The 13925-nt window shown below is 44.6% G+C and overlaps 1 protein-coding gene across 3 annotated transcripts in view; it reads left to right on the forward strand.

The window, feature by feature from the left end:
* The window catches only part of Pask (PAS domain containing serine/threonine kinase), a 43949-nt gene that overhangs the window by 25404 nt on the left and 4620 nt on the right, over positions 1 to 13925 (forward strand). Inside the window, exons 10-15 of one of the 3 annotated variants that reach the window (XM_045146677.1) lie at positions 985 to 2450; positions 3550 to 3731; positions 4106 to 4273; positions 7659 to 7784; positions 7869 to 8003; positions 11322 to 11511. In XM_045146677.1, the coding sequence (XP_045002612.1) occupies positions 985 to 2450; positions 3550 to 3731; positions 4106 to 4273; positions 7659 to 7784; positions 7869 to 8003; positions 11322 to 11360 (2116 nt within the window). In that variant the 3' untranslated portion in view covers positions 11361 to 11511. Of the gene's footprint in view, positions 1 to 984; positions 2451 to 3549; positions 3732 to 4105; positions 4274 to 7658; positions 7785 to 7868; positions 8004 to 11321; positions 11545 to 13925 lie in introns of those variants that run through there. The other 2 variants (XM_004667819.2, XR_006636735.1) reach the window with 2 other exon arrangements.

The following is a 13925-nucleotide window of genomic DNA, read 5'->3' on the forward strand; positions in this document are numbered from 1 at the left end:
TTAGTAGCATTCTTTAATTTGTCCTTGGGTAATGTGGATTTATCTAGAGAATATTTGGGAATATGTACTTTATATTTTTTTGACTTGGTTACAAAGCTTAAGTCTTCCTGTTACAAATGTGTGTTAACATTCTTTCCCTGCCTCTCTTTTCTCTGTCTCTCTCTGCTTGCAAATAAATAAATAAATAAAATTTTAAAATAATTTTAAAAGGGGGGCTGGAGAGATGGCTTAGTGGTTAAGCGCTTGCCTGTGAAGCCTAAGGACCCTGGTTCGAGGCTCGATTCCCCAGGACCCACGTTAGCCAGATGCACAAGGGGGCACATGCATCTGGAGTTTGTTTGCAATGGCTGGAAGCCCTGGCGCGCCCATTCTCTCTCTCTCTCTCTCTCTGCCTCTTCCTCACTCTGTCTCTTGCTCTCAAATAAATAAAAATAAACAAAAAAAGTAAAAAATAAAAGGGGGGGTGGAGAGATGGCTTAGCAGTTAAGGCATTTGCCTGCAAAGCCAAGGACCCAGGTTCAATTCCCCAGGACCCATGTAAGCCATGTGCACAAGTGTCTGGAGTTTGTTTGCAGTGGCTGGAGGCCCTGGTGTGCCCATTCTTTCTCTGTCTCTCCTCTCTCTCTCTGCTTGCAAATAAATAAATTAATTAAAAAATTTTTTTAAAGGGAGCCCTGGAAAGATAGCTTAGAGTTGAAGGCATTTGCTTGCAAAGCCAAAGGACCCAGGTTTGATTTTCCAAGACCCAAATAAGCCAAATGCACAAGGGGTACATGTGTCTGGAGTTTGTTTGCAGTGGTTGGAGGCCCTGCCATACCCATTCTTTGTCTTTCTCTTATCTTTCTCTGCTTGCAAATAAGTAAAAAATTTTAAAAACTTAGAAAAAATGTGTTAAGTACTTTGACTTGTCTCTACTAGAGAGAAAGTTGATGCGATCTTGTCTGTTGCCACTAGTGACTGTGCTGTGTGCACTTCTATCCCCAGGGTGGATAGTATCTCAGAGAGAAGCCCCCCAGTGCACAATGAGCAGTCCTTGTCCACGGACCAGCAAAATACCCCGGAGGAAAGTCTACCAACCCATGGTGGTCGGTTACTGTCTAAGAACCAGCCAGACACTCCTAAAGGCAACTTGCCAGTCCCAAACGAAGAGTTATTGTCTGAGAACCAGGAAAATATCTCAGAAGAAAGCTCACCAACCCACAGAGGATGGTTGCTCAAGGGCCAGAGAGACACCAAGGAAGAAAGCCCACCAGCCCACAACAAACAGCCATTGCTAACAGACCAGCACATCAGTCTCTTGGAGAAGGAGGATCCTGTAGTAGCAGAAAACTCCAGGCAGGCTCTCTTAGGAGAAAGCACATCGGAAACAATGGATTTTGCTTCACTTGAGGCCTCTGAGCCTCTGGCCCCAGCTGAGGATAAGAGCAGCAGCATGGGCGCTTGTACCCTGCATCAAGATGCTCAGCTGAAATTGATGGGTGTCAGCAGTCCTAACCCCTGGGCTGATGTCGCCATACCTGAGCCCCAAACCACAGGGCAGCTAGCAGGCGGGGGACTCTTAACACACTGTCCTCATTACAGGAGTGAGTGGATCTTGCAAAAGCGAAGTGAGGGCTTGGCCCCCAGTTCCTCTGGAATGGGATGTGTCTTTCTTGGAACACCCACTCTAGATGAGCCATGGTCAGGAGTGAGAAATGACCGAGAAGAACTGCAAACCTGCTTGATTAAGGAGCAGCTGTCTAAGTCAAGCTTTGCGGGAACTCTGGGTATCTCCTATATGGAGCTTGTCCCAGCAGAGCACCCACCATTCACTACTCCTGTGTCCTTCTGTGATCTGGGAGGCAGAGACCTGCATGGCAGCCATTCAGGCAGCTCCTCAGCCTGTTATGCCTTGGCCACTGACCTCCCTGGTGTCGAGGCAGTGGAGGCCCAGGAGGCCGACATGAGTTCTTTCTCATGGGACCTCAGGGAACTATTTCTCAATGACCGGGCAGACCAAACTTCATCAAATTGTTCCTGTGCCACATCTGAACTTGGCGGCACACCTTCTCCTTCGATGGTGGGCTCTGATTTAGATGTAGGTGGTCTCCACAGGCAGAGTTCAGATATTCTAGGTGACCGAGAACTGTTGCTTCTGACTGGCACCTATTCTGACCTCGGCAAAGGCCAACAGTGCCAGGAAAGTTGTGCAGAACATGATCGAGTAGAACCATCTGAGATTTCTTTGGTGTCCTCTGAATGCTATGAAGCTAGTGACTTAGAAAGCCCAGGCTGTGAGCTACCCACACCAGACAGTGGCCCCAAGGATATGCACCCATCAGCAGAGGAGCCCAGGCTGAATGCCCAGGTCACTTCAACCCCTGTGAACCTTGGGGCTGCTAGCCTAAAGCGGGAGATTCAAGAGGGGACCTACTCGGGAAGCTGCTACCACCGAGATGGCTTGCGGCTGAGTATGTCTCTGTCCCTGGGAAGGTTATCTGCCCCCATTGCACCGTGCATCAGGGAGCTGGGGACAGGCCATCCTCATCCTGAAACCTTAAGGGGGTTTCACCTTTGGATAGTTTTGTTAAAGTTTGGATGGGAGAGCCAGGCGTGGTGGCACACTCCTTTAATCCCAGCTCTTGAGGGCAAAGGTAGGATCACCATGAGTTCGAGGCCACCCTGAGACTGTATAGTGAATTCCAGGTCAGCTTGGGCCTTCCAGGTCAGCCTGGGCCAGAGTTAGACCCTACCTCGAAAAACAAAAACAAAAACAAAAACAAAAAAAAAGTTTGGATGATAATATAGAGTATAAATTAGAAAAAATAACATCAACAGAAAACTCCTCACCAAAAAAAAAAAGATGCATTTGTTTTGGTGTACACCTAGGGTGCTATGTAAAAGTACTGGTACCAAAATACAAAAATATATGCACTTTATGAGGGTAGAAGTGTGTAAATGTTTAAATTTAATGTGGCTATATATAACTAGGGCATGTATCTGGGTGTATGGTTTTAAAAAATATTTATATGAGGGCAGGGAGGGAATGGGTGTGCCAAGGTCTCTGGAAACTAAACTAATTCTAGTGTACACACCACCTTGTGCATCGGTTTTATGTGGGTACTGGGGAATCAAACCTGGGTCCTTAAGCTTCATAGGCAAGTGTCTTAACTACTAAGTCATTTCTTCAGCCCTGGATACATGGTTCTTTGGTTTTTTTGAGGCAACTGGCCTTGAACTCAAGTGCTGGGATTAAAGGCATGCACTACCATGCCCAGCAAGCCATTCATTTTCACATCACGTGAAAGCAGAGCATCTCTGCTCTGTCCCGGCTTTTCTGAGATGGGGTGGTCTGCTATTCTATGAAGGGTGTCCCTTGGCTTCTGGCTGCCCTGCATTGTGTGGTGGTGGCTTCCTTGCACCTGGCTCAGGGACAGCCATGATGATTTTTCTCCTGCTTCTATAAGCCAGGGAGCCACCTGTCCTGTGGCCTGGGCCATTCTTGCTTTTCTGGGGATTAAGGTCAGCAGAGGAGTCAGTGGAGCAGTATCTCTCCTTCTTGCCCTTTAGGTGTACAGTTTGAAGTGAAGCGGGTGGAGCTTCAGGGCTCTGCAACCCTGTTCTGCTGCTGGCTGGTAAAGGACCTACTGCACAGCCACCGAGACTCAGCCACGAGGACTCGCCTGCTTCTTGCCAGTCTGCCCAGCTCCACTCACTCAATGCCTGAGCTTTGTGGGTCCAGCCTTGGGGAGGTTGGTATCTGTGGTCAACTCAGGCCTCTATTTACTTTTATTTTTTTGTGCTACAGATTTTCTAGTTGGCACTGCTGCCCTTTTTGCTGGGGATGGATGTAGGGTTTATTTGTGACTTTTAAACACTGTCTTCTAAAATCCTAAGTATTCAGCAGATGTAGGACTTTAGCTCTGTGCATGCCCTGGGTATGTTGTAGAGTGTAGATAAGTTTAAACACAGGTGCTAGTTTGGATCAGGTATATGCTGCTGGAGGGCTCCAGGGGGAGAGGAAAGGCTTTCAGACCAGATCCCCTGTGGGCACAGGAAGGAACAGCATGGACAAGGGCAGTGCACTATTAGAGACCTATAATCCTTCTGGCCTTTGTGTTCATAGATGCTCAGAGCCAAGCCCTGGTTTGAGGATCCCCTGACATCTGCAGAGCTGGAGGGGCTGGCAGCCTATGAGGGCGAGTACTCCCGTAAGTACAGCACTCTTAGCCCACTTGGCAGTGGGGCCTTTGGCTTTGTGTGGACTGCAGTGGAAAAGGAGAAAAACAAGGAGGTACTCTGACTTTCTGGGGAAATGGCTCCACTCGGGTTACCCTGATCTGTTTTTATTTGTTTGTTTGAGAGAGAGGTTTTTTTGTTTTTGTTTTTTAATGTTTTATTTATTTGGGAGAGAAAGAGAATGGAAGTGCTAGAGCCTCTAGCCACAGCAAATGAACTTCAGACGCATGTGCCACCTTAGGCATCTGGCTTTACATGGGTACTAGGGAATTGAACCTGAGTCCTTAGGGTTTGCATTCAAACACCTTAATTGCTGAGCCTTCTCTCCTAAATCTAGGACTTAACCTTTTTTGTTTTTCGAGGTAGAGTCTCCCTCTAATCCAGGCTGTTCATAGGGCTTGTACACTTCATGGATAATGCAACCTCATGTTTAAAACCAAACTTAGGCTAGAAGCAACTAGATAAAACAGTTTCCCACCAAAGAAGCCAGCTAACCAACCAACACTCTCAGAATCTACCCAGGTTCTCTGGCTGTAGCTTCCAACTGGGTTGGGAGTTCACTTTGCTGTGTGCAGACGTCCGTCTGGGTACAGTGAATACACCTAGAGCTTCTGTTTCGTCAGACTATTTAACCAATGAGCTCCAGAGATTCTTCTGTCTGTCCCCCAGGACTAAGGTTACAGGCAGACATATATACACCCATGTGTGGGTGCTAGAAATTGAACTCGGGCCCTGCTTGTGCAGCAAGTGCTTTTAACCCATTGAGCTATCTCTTCAGCATCCTCTCTATTGTTCTTCTGTCTAGTTTCTTTGTTTTCTGTGTTTATTTTTTTACTTGCTAGGGTATATTTCTTACCATTGTTTTTCTTGGAAGGATACATGAATATTATGTTCTCAGTCTTAACAGAAGTTATTTTTTTGTTGTTTGTTTGTTTTTTCGAGGTAGGGTCTCATTCTAGCCAAGGCTGCCCTGAAATTTACTATGTAGTCTCAGGGTGGCCTTGAACTCATGGTGATCCTCCTACCTCTGCCTCCCAAGTGCTAGGATTAAAGGTGAGTGCCACCACGCCCGGCCAGAAATTCTTTTTAGATTTTTTCCCCCCAATATAGAGTGCCCTGTAGCTTAAGCTGACCTGGAACTCACTCTATAGTCTGGCTGGCCTTAAACTCATGGTGATCCTTGTCTGATCCTCCTGCCTCAGCCTCTTGAGTGCTGGGATAAATGGCATGTATACCATACCCAGCATCTTTTCAGAACTTTTTATACCTATTTTTGTTGTCACCTATCAACATTTTGTATTTTTAATTTTTTTATTTTAATGTATTTGAAAGGGGGGGGAGAGAATGGATGCACCAGGGCCTCCAGCCATTGGGTTTGCAGACAAGCACCTTAACTGCTAAGACATTTTTCCAGCCCACCCGTCAATATTTTGAAACAACCCATATTTTTTGTTTATTTTTCTTTCTTTATTTGAGAGAGACAGAGAGAAAGAGGCAGAGAGAGAAAGAGAGAGATAATGTGCATACCAGGGCCTCCAGCCACTGCAAACAAACTCCAAATGCATGTGTCACCTTGTGCATCTGACTTGCGTGGTTACTAGGGATTCAAGGCTCGAACCAGGGTCCTTAGGCTTCACAGGCAAGCATTTAACCACTAAGTCATCTCTCCAGCCCAACCCATATATTTTTTTAACCTCTTGAATTTTTAAAATTCATCAAGATGTATTTAGGTGTGTATGCATGTATTCTTTATTCTTGCCTGGTAAGGAATAAGATTTTTTTTTTTTTGGTTTTTCAAGGTAGGGTCTTGCTATAGCCCAGGCTGACCTGGAATTCACTATATAGTTTCAGTGTGGCTTCGAACTCATGGTGATCCTCCCCACTCTGCCTCCAGAATGCTGGGATTAAAGACATGCACCACTATGCCCAGCTACTTAATAAGATTTTGACCTGAATGCTTAAAGCATTCTTTACTTTAAAAGTCAACATTCTTTGGCTTTTCTCAGTTCTCTCCTTTGTTTTCTGAAACTCACTCAAGGCATGCATGGCCACTCCTGCCTGCTTGCTCTGTGTAGGTGGACAGGCAACAGGCATCTGCTGATAATGTCTGAAATAGCACCTGATGATTGCCTTCTCCCTTCTTGGGCAATGCAGCTACTTCTCAGTTCCTTGGAGCCACAGCCTTGCTTCTACTTCATTTTCCTATATTCTGTTTCATCTGTCACTTGGCAAGTTTTGGTGGCTTCCCTCATAATTGTCTTTACAAGTTGTCTGCTTCTTTTGCTTGCATGTTAGTAGCCAACCCTACCTCTTCTCTCCATGGGAAACGGTTGTGTATTGAAGAAGTTTCCTACAGCTACTCTCTTTTTTTTTTGAGGCAAGCCCAACTGACTGGCCTTTTTCTTTTTATGAGAGAGAGAGAGAGAGAGAGAGAGAGAGAGAGATAAAGATACAGAGAGAGAGAGAGAGAGAGAGAGAGAGAGAGAGAGGATTGGCATACCAGGGCCTCCAGCCACTGCAGTTGAACTCCAGAAGCATGTGCCCCCTTGTGCATCTGGCTTAACGTGGGTCCTGGGGAATTGAACCTGGATCCTTTGGCTTTGCAGGTAAGCACCTTAACCGCTAAGCCATCTCTCCAGTCCTCTTTTTTATTTTTAAAGTAGTACTTAAAATTTTTTTTTCAGTGTATTTGAGACCAAGCAGAGAGAGAGAGAGAGAGAGGAGAGAGAGAGAGGGAGGGAGGGAGAGGGGATGGAAAAGAGAGAGAGAAAATGATGAGAGTATGTGTGTATGGACATGCCATCCAGTGTATCCCCCACTTTGTGCATCTGTCTTTATGTTAGACCGGGAAATTGAACCTGGGCTGGCAGGCTTTGCAAGCAAGCACTTTTAACCACTGAGCCATTTTTTGGTCCAGCATTTGCTTCTTTATGATTAGTCTTTGTTCCATTGCATATGTAACTGACAGTGACTTACTGTTGCCATGCCATGTTTCTCATGCTTATTACATCCATTAGGCTTGTAAAACTTGCTCGATTAGCCTCAGAGTCAGGGTTGGTACATGTCTGTCTTTTCTACTTCTCAGGCTTCTTACTTTATTCTCCTGGTTAGGTTATATAGTACTCAGGAACTGAGGTGATGTGGGGTTTTGTAGGAACACCTGTGCTAACATCTCTGGGGCCCCCTTTCCAGCATTAGCCATGGCTCCTCAGTACCTCCTGGGATTCTGGTCTGTCCTGGTATGTACATGATAGGACAGAGTCTTAGTGTTCCTAGTAAGCTGCTACTTCCTCTTGTCTTTCCTCTTGCAGCAAGGGCTTGTTACATTATTTTCCTGTATCCTTGGGGCTCTGAGAGTAAGGGTACTACAAGCTAGTAATAGGCCCAGGTGTCAAATACTCTGGAGGATGAGTTCTGGTTACTTCTGTCCTCCCTTGTAGGTGGTGGTAAAGTTTATTAAGAAGGAGAAAATTTTGGAGGATTGTTGGATTGAGGACCCCAAACTTGGAAAAGTTACTTTAGAGATTGCAATTCTCTCCAAGATGGAGCACCCAAATATCATTAAGGTGGGTGGCAGTTTCCTGCTTGTGACACCCTGACTTGACTGGAGGAATTTCAACAGAGCTGGACTTTGTCGTTTCTTTTTCCAGGTACTGGATATATTTGAAAACCAAGGGTTCTTCCAGCTTGTGATGGAGAAGCATGGCTCTGGCCTGGACCTCTTTGCCTTCATTGACCACCATCCCAACCTGGATGAGCCCCTGGCAAGCTACATCTTTCGACAAGTGAGAGTGGGTGTGTGGGGTGGGGGTGGGCTTGTGTGATTGAGCCCAATGGCTGCAAGGACCAGTGGCATGAATTAGGCTGTCTTTTTTTAGCCTGTATTAGCATTCAGCCTTGAGGTTTACAGGGTAAGATAAATACTTTGTAAAGAGATTTCTATGGTTGAAGTAGAGAGGGTGAGGTTACAAGGAATGATCAGGTAAGTATGTTTAGTGATTAAGGCTTATTTGTATGTATACAGTGTTTCTATACAAACTACAATCATTAACCAACAATGTCATCATGCTGGACTGTGAGCTATGTTCCTTTGATCTGAATTTATGACCCCACTATTGTCTATAGCCCCATCCTCATGTGTGCAGTAGAGATCACTACTGTATCTACATGAAAAGGCTGCTAGGATTACATCCAAGTGCCTAAGGTAGCCTGCATGCATTAATTAATTGGCAGAGATTGCACTTTAGACAATTCTATGCTGCAGAATTTATCTTGATCTATTTTATGCTTGTGCACGTGTGAGCCTTTGCTCACTAGTTACTTTGTAGGAATGGGAGAGTGATCAGCAAGACTGGAAGACAACTGAGAAGGGGGAGGGCAGAGATAGGACCTCTTCCTGTGCGCTATGGGAAGGCAGGGGTTCTACCCTAGGTGTTTCTGGTTCCCTGAGAAGGATGGAAAAGTACCAGCAGGGCTGTGTGGGCCATTCAGATTTGCCTCCACACTGCCGCACTAGTGTTGGAGACCAGACGTAGGGCCTTGTGCTTGCTAGTCAAGTCCTCTACTACTAAGCTGCATGTCCACCCCACATTTGTCCTTTGATTGCTAGTGGGAAAATGCTATTATTCCTAATGACAACTTCCATCAGTTAGCTTTTTCTTTTCTTTTTTTTTTTTTCAAGGCAGGGTCTCACTCTAGCTCTGGCTGACCTGGAATTCACTATGTAGTCTCAGGGTGGCCTCGAACTCACAGAGTTCCTTCTACTTCCGCCTCTTGAGTGCTGGGATCAAAGGTGTGTGCCACCATGCCTGGCTAAATTAGCATTTTTTTTTCCTCAAGAGTTATAAACTACCAGAAGCTACTAAATTTCTAAAAGCTTCTCGGGCATCATGGTTATATCAAGAGAATGTTGTTTCTCTTTCTCCCTGTTCTGGTATTGGAAAATCATTTATTTTAATTAGTAGTAAAGATCTGTTCTTTTGAAACTTTAATGGCATATAATAACTTGTCACTTGTTAAAAGCTGCTCCTTCAGTTGTCAGTTCTGGCATTTACGACACAGGTAACTATAGTGGCTTTTTTTTGGGGGGGCGGGTTTCGAGGTAGGGTCTCACTCTGGTCTAGGCTGACCTGGAATTAACTATGTAGTCTCAGGGTGCTTTGAACCCACAGCGATCCTCCTTTCTCTGCCTCTTGAGTGCTGGGATTAAAGGCATGCACCACCACGCCTTGTGATAACTGTAGTGTTTTGTGATTCAATTTTTTTTTTTTACAAAAAACAACAATAACAGCCCTGTAGTCCCATTTTAAATACACATTTATGTGGGCTGTACAATTTTACATAAGCCTATTATATATATAAGCAGTTGTTATCAGCATTTTTTCTCTTATCTCCTGAGCAGGAGTTTATGTGTATGTAGTTCTTCTGTCCATGGAACAGCCCCATGGACAGCTATGTGGGCACAGAGCCAAGCTGGACCTCCAAGAAGGATGGCTTCTGTTGGTTCTACACAAGTTAGTCTAAGTGAGACTTTCCATTCTAGTTTAAATGTGGTTTCTGGCTGATTGTGGTGGTACATGCCTGCAGTCCCAACACCTCAGACGCTGAGGCAGGAAGATCAACTTTGAGGCCAGCCTGAGCTATATATTGAGACCCTCTCTGGGGAAAAAAAAAAAAAATTGGCTTCTGTTTCCTGACTGGGTGCTGACATGTATATGTCTAGGTGCATGAATACATGTGTGCATATAAGTATGTATATGTAAGTATACAGACATGTATCATTACATGCATGTATTTGTAAATATCCATTTATTTTTCTTTTTTTTTAAATTTAATTAAAAATATTTTATTTTATTTATTTGTGTATGAGAGAGAGAATGGGCATGCCAGGGCCTTCAGTCACTGCAAATGAACTCCAGACACATGTGCCCCCTTGAGCATGGCTTACATGGGTCCTGGGGAATTGAACCAGAGTCCTTTGGCTTTGTAGGCAAATGCCTTAAACTTCTAAGCCATCTCTCTAGCCCCTACTTTTTTTTTAAAAATTTTTATTAACATTTTCCATGATTATAAAATATATGCCATGGTAATTCCCTCCCTCCCCTTATTTTTCTTTTTTATATAAAGTGTGTATGTTTCTATGTTTGTAGGTATGTGTGCTGTGTGAGCACATACATGCATGTAGAGGCCAAAGGACAACCTTGGGTATTGGTCCTTGAGAACACTATCTACTTATTTTTTCCCTCAGTGCTAGAGATTGAATTCAGGGCCTTCCACATACTGTGCAACTTCTTCACCACTGAGCTATATCCCCAGACCTCTCTTATTGGATTGGAGTTCACCAATTAGACTAGACTGGCTGGCCAGCAAGTCCTAGAAATGCATCTGTCTTCTCTTCCCCAGTACTGGGATTACAAGCCCATACTACTATGCCTGGCATTTTTACATGTTTTTTGTAAAAATATTATTTATTTATTAGAGAGAGAGAGAGAGAACGGTCATGCCAGTGCCTCCAGCCACTGCAAATGAATTCCAGATGCGTGTGCTCCCTTGTGCATCTGGCTAACGTGGGTCCTGGGGAATTGAACCAGGGTCCTTTGGCTTTGCAGGCAAACACCTTAACTGCTAAGCCTTCCCTCCAGCCCTTTACATGGGTTCTTGACAAGCTGCCAGAGCCCTGCAGCAGGGAAATATCTTTTCCTGCTTGACCATGAACTTCTACCTGAACTCTGGGCAAGGCACTTTCCTTCCCTTGAACTGAGTGTGTTTGTGCATGGACACCTTCCACTTGATACTGACCCTCAGTCATCATTCATTGGCCATGTGTCTCTTAATACTGGCTTGGTAGCCTCTCTTTGTTCCAAGATAATCACGGGGCAGGGGATTGTCTGCTGGGGTGGTTTCATCCATAGCTACAGAGACCTCATAAATCAGTCATTTGTTTCACTGGTTAACCTGTGCTAGACACAGTGATGCTCCCATTTAGTACTGCTTAACCTTGTGTTGATGTTGAATCACATCTCCAGCATTGAGAATTATGCATCAGAGAATGTCTATTTTCCTTTTTTTCTTTTTTCTTCCTAACATTGGACTGCATTTTGAAGTCTTCTGTGGCCTTTGGTTCCAGCTGGTGTCAGCGGTGAGATACCTGCGCTCTAAAGGCATCATTCATAGGGACATCAAGGATGAAAACATTGTGATCGCTGAGGACTTCACTATTAAATTGATAGATTTTGGCTCAGCTGCTTACTTGGAAAGGGGAAAATTATTTTATACTTTCTGTGGAACAATTGAGTACTGTGCACCGGAAGTTCTCATGGGAAATCCGTATGTATTACATGCTCCTAAAATGCACCCTCTTCTTTCCTCTTCCGTTAGGCTCCATGACTGGTGCAAATTTAGGGGGAAATGCTTGCATTTTTTGCTTCCCTGGGTGATGAAGGTCAATGTTTTGGAAAAAAGGTGGGCGGGAAGCTTCCACTTTCTTTTAAATTAATTTTTAATTTTTATTTATTTATTTGAGAGAGAAGTAGATAGATAGATAGACAGACAGACATACTAGAGAGGATGGGTGCTTCAGGGCCTTCAGCCACTGGTAAACGAACTCCAGATGCATGTACTACTTTATGCATCTAGCTTACATGGGTTCTGGGGAATTGAACCTGGGTCCCTTGGTTTTTCAGGCACATGCCTTAACCACTAAGTCATTCCTCCAGCCCAGCTTTAATTTTTGATTGAGTTTGGAATTTGATATAATAGAAAGTTAAAAAGTAGGAACGAGCCGTGGTGACACACTCCTTTAATCCCAGCACTCGGGAGGCATAGGTAGGAGGATCACTGTGAGTTCAAGGCTACCCTGAGACTACAGAGTGAATTCCAGGTCAGCCTGAGCTAAAGTGAGACCCTACCTCAAAAAAACAAAACAAAAAACAAGAAGAAGAAAGAAAAAGGAAAATATAAAAGGTCTAGGTGTGGTGGTACACGCCTTTAATCCCTGCACTTGGGAGGCAGAGGTAGGAGGATCACTGTGAGTTCGAGGCCATCCTGGAACAAGAGTGAGTTCCAGGTCAGCCTGGGCTAGAGTGAGACCCTACCTCAAAAACATTAAAAAAAAAAAACGACTCAGCTGGGTGTGGTGGCACATGCCTTTAATCCTAGCCCTTGGGAGACAGAGATAGGAGGATCACTGCAAGTTTGAGGCCAGCCTGAGACTACAGAATTGAATTTCAGGTCAGCCTGGGTGAGAGAGGGAGAGAGAACAGAGAGAGAGGGAGAGAGACCCTACCTCAAAAAAAAAAAAAAAAAAAGATTCAGCACTGAGACATCTTTATCACATCTTCCACGACTCAGGGTCCCTTGTGGAAGAGGTGGCAGAAAGAATGTAAGAGTCGAAGGAAGGGTACCACTCCCTACAATGCAACTGTCCAGACAGAAATTTGCCTTGATACCCATGACCTCACAGTGCCTACTAATACCTACATAAGACCCTCATAATAGGAGAAAAAGATGATGACGTCAAATTAAAGGAGAGACTAATTGAAAGGGGGAGGGGATATGATGGAGAATGGATTTGTGAGGGGGAAAGTAGGGGTAGGGAGGAAATTTGTCATGGCTTATTGTCTATAATTATGGAAGCTATCAATAAAAAAGTTAAAGTGAAAAAGAAACAAAAATATAAAAGATAAAGAGGAAGGTCCTAAATGATTTCAATTAAATGAGAAAGACAAAGTAAACTGTCAAGCACGGTGAAGCCATGAAGTACAGCTAAGGGGACACAGAAGACTCTTTAGCTTGGTTTGTTTATTTTAGTGGCAGAAATAATCATTATTTCGATGATTTTGTTGGGCTGGCTACATAGGAAATCAGTAGCAAGAGGGACCATGAGGAATCAACAACCGAACCCTTGGACATGGAGCAAGTGTGAGCCCAAAAGAAGCAAGCTTTGGGGTGGAGTTTGCTGCCCTGTAGTTGGGGAACCTGTGGGCTTCAGGAGCCTGGCCAGAAGGGGCTTCTCTCAGGGAACTTGCAAAGGACAAAAAGTTGAAATTATGGTGTTGCCCTTGTGTTTGGGGCCTGAGTGGCAATTGTTACAGGTTTTTGCTATTCATTTATGTAGGGATTATGGTCTCAGCTATGAACAAACCAAGGTGACTGTGTATTCCAACTCCTAGGTCAGACGCCCACCATGGGGTCTTCTTCCACCTGCATAAATTTTTTTTGTTGTTGTTGTTGTTTTTGTTTTTTGAGGTAGGGTCTCACTCTAGCCCAGCCTGTCCTGGAATTCACTATGGAGTCTCAGGGTGGCCTCGAACTCATGGTGATCCTCCTATCTCTGCCTCCCAAGTGCTAGGATTAAAAGCGTGCGCCACCATGACCAGCTCCACGTGCATAAATTTTGAGAAGCATGTTATTATGTGTCCCAACAAAAGAGTGGGTGTTCAGAAGGACAGAATGTTCTGGCTCTGTGTAGGGTCACCAGACATGCATGGTCTCATTGAGTCAGAGTCTGGCACTCAAATACTATGTTCCCTGTGTTGTACCCCAGGCTCACATGAGAAACTCTTAACAACAGGAGGAATGATCCAGGCCCAAGTCATTGTCTACTCAGGGTACTCTTTAAGTCAAAGTCAGGAAGTAACAAGGTTCCAGGCAGCTCACTCCAATTCTTATAGCTCAGCACCTTGGCCTGCTACAACCTTGTCCATGCT

This window comes from Jaculus jaculus, chromosome 4, assembly GCF_020740685.1.
Source record: "Jaculus jaculus isolate mJacJac1 chromosome 4, mJacJac1.mat.Y.cur, whole genome shotgun sequence".
Taxonomy (NCBI): domain Eukaryota; kingdom Metazoa; phylum Chordata; class Mammalia; order Rodentia; family Dipodidae; genus Jaculus; species Jaculus jaculus.